Here is a 6,822-nt window from a genome sequence, read left to right on the forward strand (position 1 = left end):
AAATTAGGAGAAATGTTTTCTCTCAAAGGGCGGTGGATGCAGAGTCTTTGAATATTTTTAAGACAGAGGTAGATAGATTCTCGGTTAGCAAGGGGGCGAAAGGTTATCGGGGGTGTGCGGGAATGTGGACTAATCGGATGAGCCATGATCTTATTTAATGGCGCAGCAGGCTCGAAGGGCCGAGTGGCCGACTCCTGCTCCTAAATCCTATGTTCGAAATTGATGGCGAAAGAGAATATTTTTGCTTTTGGGTAAAGATGTTTTAAAAATGCGTATGAAGTGAAATGCATTGATATTGAGCTGCAAGAACAGAAACAGGTTTAAATACTTTTCTTACACTAAGAGTAGTTACTGTAAGCACTTCAGTTGTTTTAGTGCTCAATATTCCCCTTCCCCCAACACGTTCCTGTAAGCCTGTGGGTCATGAGTGCTGAATTTCATTATCTGTCTACTAGTCAGGATGAATATTAGGCTGTGGTTTTTGATTATTGCACTTCGGAAACTGATTAATGTTTGACAGATCAGTTCTTATCTATGATTCAGAGGGCTAGAAATTCATCATAGCCTAGGAATGGGCTGTAGCATTAGAAAAGTTGGAGAATTAGTGTCAGGCGCTAATGCTTTAGCGAGCATGCAACATTCATGCACAATGCTCAAATAAATGATTGGAAATCTATTTCAAGTTTTTAACCGCAAGCTCATTGGCGTTACACTCAAAGGGTGGACCAATATCAGTAGGACTCTAATCACAAGTCATGATTGCCGCAGGCTTTTTCTTGTTCTGGAAGGGAAGGATCATTGATGCTGCAGAACTTCATTCTCAGCATGGCTGGCTGTGCAGCTGCCTCAGCAAGCTTCAGCAGGTCAAGGAAAAGGAGTTGGAGGACTAAAGCAGCTGTAGTCATTGCAGATCCATGCCCCAGGGAGAGTGCCTGCAGATTCTGCGATTAAACATTGGAGGCATTGGTGTTCGCTGTGGAGAGATGGATGGCGGTGCACTACCCAGCAAGTGGCAGAAGGCCCTCGCCAGAAGCCTTCTGCACCATGGGTAGGGAAGTAGCGCAGCACGTCTTGGGCAGAACTGTCATCCCCTGGATCCGCACAAAGTGCAGGAAGAAATTTAGCGACTTCACTTGCGTGGACAGGGTGAGTGAATGCTTCTACAAATCTATGTACCGCCATCTGAACCAATCTTCACACTCCACGAAAAGCACCACACCCGCAGCACTCAACCACCAACAAAATCTATCTACCAACACTCACAGCCACATCTCACACCTTGCACACAAAGACACCTATACACCGATGGCAAGCACATCAGCCAATCACATTGTTCCACAATCACTCACACACTTTCCTTTCCTTTCCTTCCTTTCCAAGGTCGTTCAGAACAGGAGGGGGCAGTAGCGCGCATGCGGTGTCCAAGTCGACACCTAACCACTGTCTGCGCTGGAGAAACGAGTGCTGCAGATTATTGGGCGCCAGGTGGTGGATGCCGTGGCCCCCGGCGACGTTGACCCCCTTGGGTACAACAACGGTATATTCTATCCTAATCCTTCTTCCAACATCCCTCTTCCCCCTCACGCCACAAGCCATTCACACATTCCCCCTAATCAGACTGTATGCATGCATTTCTCCCCTTCTGTCCCCTCCCCTCACCTTAGCATGACTCTTGTGCCAGTAAGATTTAAAGTAATGAGCAAGCAGCTGAGCAGCCTGTCCCTGAGGGCACTATACAGAGCGAGGTGGAAGAAGAGGAGGAGGAAGAACACACCGAGTCATTGCCTCTCTCTCCCTTAGGCACCAGCTCAGACACTGGCACTACTCCTTCTTTACAGGCTAGTATAGTCGCCGGATCTGCAGAAGGGAAGGCACCGGTGACGAGTGGGCTGCAGCAAGGTAAGGGGGAAAGGGTAGCTCGGGGCCCATCTCCCAGGAGGGCGAGTTCGACTGGGAGTTCGGCTGCACAGGACTCAGATCAGGACCTCGATGGTGAGGCTGCTAGAAGAATGGTGAAGGGCATGCACAGGGAGATGATAGGTGCAATAGCAAGGTTGCCCGAAATCACATCGGCAATGATAAAGAGCATGGAGGAGTCCGCCCACAAACTTGCACAATGCTTTGCACACACCTTGTATCCCATCATTTCCAGTCTGCAAGGAATGGTAGATTCCCAGAGAGACCTTGAGTCCCAGACCCGAAGACGCCTGTGAATGGCAAGCTGGCAGCTTCCATTGCAGCACAGGCAGAACTGACACAACGTTTAGTGCTGTAATGCAGTGTTTTCTTGGTGGTATCCAAACTCAGACAGGTGCCATGCAGTCTCAGCTCTGACAGCTGCCATCGTGGCTGAGTCTATCACTGTCGACCAGAGCTTTCACGATATCTCAGCAGGTCAACAATCTGTGTTCCAACAGATTTCTTGGGATGATGTGGTGCTGCCCCGGGAGAGTGTCAGTGCATCAGTGGAGCAGGAACCTGCTGTCTTCTCCAGAATCACAGCATTCCTGCTCCCACAAATGCCACTAAGCCTTTGCCTGTCATCCAGCCAGCCCAGACAACTGCCGCCCGTGCTGAGGTGGTGCAGTCTCTAGCTGGCCCTTCCAGGCCCAGAGCTGGTTGAGTCGCTCTTCAAGACCATCTTAAGTATCCCGCAGGGAAACTCAGCAGCCTTCCACCAGTCCTGCTGCAGCCACTAGGTCAAAACATCGTAGGAGCACTGGCGTGGGCAAATACACAGTAACGAGAAGCACCCAGCGACTGCACAGGCGTGAATAGTTAATTCATTTTTATTAAGTATGTGTTCACTGATTATTCATTAATTTATTCATTAACTTTTGATCCTTGAGTGGTGTCTCTCACTTCTTCTTTGCGCTGTGATATGGCCTGAAGTAAAGATGGTGATGTGGTGAGCAATGGAGATCTGTGGTATACTTCATTCGTATGTCAGTTATTTGAGTTGGTCACGGACCGCCCTTCTGGAAGGCTGATAGAGTGGATGTCTCCTCCCTCTCTCCTGTTGCTCCTCCTCCTCGTCTACCTCCTCGTGGTCCTCATCCTCCTCTTCCTCCTCGAACTCCTCCTCCACATCCTCCTCACCCTCTTCCTCCTCCTGAGGTGCTCCCGTAATCCCAGGTGGCAAGGGCTGGGCTCCCAAGTTGTGGCGCATGCAGCAAACATCAGGAAATGTGACACCCGCTCCAGCAAATACTGGACGGCTCCTCCCGATCGGTCAAGGCAGTGGAACTGTTGCATCAGCATGCAGATGGTCTGCTCGATAATGTTCCTGGTGGCAGCATGGCGCTCATTATATGACTGCTGGGCAGGGGCGTTGGGTCTGCAGAGGGGAGTCATGAACCAGATGGAGAGCAGGTAGCCCTTGTCTCTGACCAGCTAGCCGTGAGCTTGATGTGGTGGCTGGAAGAGTGCGGGCACACCGGTCTTGGGCAGGATGAAGGCTGGTGCGTATATCTGAGGTCCACCCACCATTCTCTGCCAGATTCCCTGGTCACTGGAACCTTCTCCTCTTTTACAGATTTTCCGTCCTTGCCTCCCCCTCTGTTATTCTGCTACAGCCATTTATTCCTGATCTGGTCCAATCTTTTATTTCTTTAATTGTCCTATCTCCCTTGACCAATTATCCATTTTATTCCTGGATCACTTCTGCCCTCCACCCGAGCATAGACCTCTCAATTGTTCTTTCCTCCCCTCCCCTACTTTTCTCTGGCTCTATCATTGCTTTAAAACTGTTAATATCTAATATGTTTCAGTTCTGATGAAAGATAGTCGATGTTAAATGTTAACACTGTTTCTCTCTCCACAGATGATGCCTGACTTGATGTGTGTCCACATCATTATCTGTATTTATCAGAGTTACAGCATTCTTAATATTGTGCTTTTGATATCGACCAGGCGGGTTCGGTAGGCAGGGTATAGTTTTGTCGTTGACAGCTTCCCTGCATGAAGTCAGCAGGATTGGCCAGCTTGGGTTTCAGTCGGGGGGGGAGGAATCTGGAGAAGATCGCAGGACCAAGTCCATGGCCCTGAGATGCTGGGTGGCCGATCCTGGTTTTTTTTCCGATCCCCCCGGCCCCGGGGGGTGATGGCTGTCCAATACCAGGGTGTGATCTGATCCCCGAACACGGGAAGGGTTCTGCAAATCTGGGGGCCGTCCAATCACGAGCCAGGATGGTGGTCCGATTTATCTGTTAACCTCGGAAGCAGGTGGTCTGGAGGCGGGCTGTGGTCGGATGGAGATTTAAACCTGATAATCTCTGACCCGACTAAAAAACAACCCGTTCTTGGTTATAAAATACGGCCCATATTCTCTGGGCCCAGATACGGAGAATGTTTGATCAGTAGTTTGCATTCTCTTTTCCCTGCTCTTTTTTTCAGTTAATTTAGTGGCGATTGTGATCCTGTCCCGGGGAAAGTGTGGGCTCTCCACCTGCACCACTCGCTATCTGGTGGCGATGGCAGCGGCAGATCTACTGGTCATCATCACTGAGGTCATACTGAACCAGATCAATTGGTATTATTTCCCAATGTGTTTCCTGGTCATCACTCCTGTGTGTAGTGTTCGCACTGTCCTGGTCGGTGCAGCCACAGACTGTTCTGTCTGGTTCACCGTCACTTTCACCTTCGATCGATTTGTGGCCATTTGTTGCCAGAATCTGAAAACAAAATATTGCACTGAGAAAACTGCGACTGTGGTTCTGGCAACAACCTGCATTCTGCTCTGTTTAAAAAACGTTCCCTTCTACTTTATATTTAAACCAGGAGAGATAATCGACAATGTGCCATGGGACTGTTACGTAAAACCAAGCTATTATTCTGAGCCCGGTTGGGTCGAATATGACTGGCTTGACACAATTTTAACTCCATTGCTCCCATTCGCTTTCATTTTGTTGCTCAACGCTCTGACAGTCAGACACATTTTAGTGGCCAGTCGAGTCCATAAGGTACTGAGGGGTGAGAGCAAGGGAGAGAATCGCAGTGACCCAGAGATGGAGAGCAGAAGGAAGTCTGTGATTTTACTCTTCACCATATCTGGCAGCTTCATACTTCTGTGGTCGGTATATGTAATATATTTCATATACTATTACATTAGAGGTGTAGATTCCAATTATCACAATGATTCTATATCTATCTTTAATGAAGTCGGATATATGCTGCAGAATTTAAGTTGCTGCACAAACACATTTATTTATGGGGTGACCCAGTCCAAGTTCAGAGAGCAGTTGAAGAGTGCGGGGAAATATCCGGTTGCCTCAATTATTCAATTAATTAAGAAGCAGAACAACTGAGCGCAGCCCAGATTCGGGTCCCAGTGTTTCCAGCCCATAAATCTAATACTTACCCCAGAATGCCATCAACTGTATTACATCAGGAATCGCTGGTGATCTGAAAATAGAACCATCGGCGGGGCAAGCACTTTTTTTTAGAACGCAGCAGCATTTCTGACTGAGAGTTCTCACCTTGTCTTTCGGGACAGGACCACTAGCTTTTTGCATATATAGTGCATCATTTCATTTGCAGCTTCCAGAGTAAGAGCAACGTCAATAGGAAGGCAGGCAGAGCTGAGCGGTAGTTCTGGTGCTTATATTAAAAGATTAAGCAGCACTGAAACCGGATATTCGGCCCAACTAGTCTGTGCTGCTTATTGTGCTCCTCACGAGATTCCTTCCATTGGGTCCACCTCATCTCAGCCTCTCAGCAAAAACATCTTACATTTATACAGCGTCTTTAACGGAGTAAAAGATCCCAAGGTGCTTCACAGGAAGTTACAGAACAAAGGTGCGGTAGAGAGCCAGTAATGTATAGGGGTGGATCCCAGAGCTTAGTGCCGAAGATTGACAGCTGCAGTTTGTTGGCAGCAATAAGTGTAAGAAGTAGATTCCCGTCCCTGAACTGTCACAGAACTTCCTGATCCTACATCGATTTGCAATGTATTGACAGAAAGTTGTTTTTGTTGTATCTGTTGGGGGATCTGTAACAGCAAATTTTAGCCAACCAATGAGAACAACCTTCAATTTATTTTACATGTTGTTATTTAATGTGTACTGAATTTTTTTTTGCTGTTCATATTCCACACTTCTGGTAAGTAATTTTCAGCCTCTGATTTCACTCTGTACTCCGGGCAGTCACTGAGTGGATAACTAGTGCCTGGCCCTGCTGTATTCTAACAGTAATGTGGTATTACTTTGTTCTTTTTGTCCAAGTTACTTTGTGAGTTTTGAAGAATTAAGAATAAAGATTGAAGGGTAAATTGATTTGACATGAAATTGGTCATTTTCTTCTGAACTATTGATAGCTAGGAAAGTAAATGTTTTATTGTAAAAGAAAGTTGGAAATATCAATTTATTTACCGCCTGTCACAAACTTGGAACGTCCCAAAGTGGTTTTGCAGCCTCGGGTCAGGAGTCACACGTGGCACACATTGGGCGTGGGGCTGGAGCCGGAATCCGTGTTCAAAAAGCACCAATCACTGACATGATTGTGGCGTCATCCACCACAGGGAAAAAGGCAACAGCTGGCGGCCAAGTTTGTATCACCTATAGACGGCCAGGTTTGTGTTAACAACAGCCGGCAGCTTTGTGTCACCTGCAGACGACCGTTTCTCTGTGACCTACAGGCGACCGTGTTTCTGTTACCTACAGAAGCCAAATTTGTGTCACTTACAGATGGTTATATTTGTGTAAGCTACAAACAGCCATGTTTCTGTGACCTGCAGACCGCTATGTGTAAGACACGTGCAGAGGTCTTGGTTGTATGACCTACAGACGGCCATGTTTGTGTCATCTACAAACGGCCATGTTTGTG

The 6,822-nt window shown here is 47.5% G+C and overlaps 1 protein-coding gene across 1 annotated transcript; it reads left to right on the forward strand.

The window, feature by feature from the left end:
- Nucleotides 1-4,376: 4,376 nt before the first annotated feature.
- Nucleotides 4,377-6,121, forward strand: LOC147087968 (neuropeptides capa receptor-like). Its single transcript, XM_085977872.1, has one exon. It carries the CDS (start codon nucleotides 4,473-4,475, stop codon nucleotides 5,304-5,306), a length of 834 nt encoding a protein of 277 aa, XP_085833998.1. The 5' UTR covers nucleotides 4,377-4,472; the 3' UTR covers nucleotides 5,307-6,121.
- Nucleotides 6,122-6,822: the final 701 nt, after the last annotated feature.

The sequence above is a fragment of the Somniosus microcephalus genome, unplaced genomic scaffold, assembly GCF_052327205.1.
Source record: "Somniosus microcephalus isolate GS21.2 unplaced genomic scaffold, FLI_Smic_1.0 unresolved_chr5, whole genome shotgun sequence".
Lineage (NCBI taxonomy): Eukaryota > Metazoa > Chordata > Chondrichthyes > Squaliformes > Somniosidae > Somniosus > Somniosus microcephalus.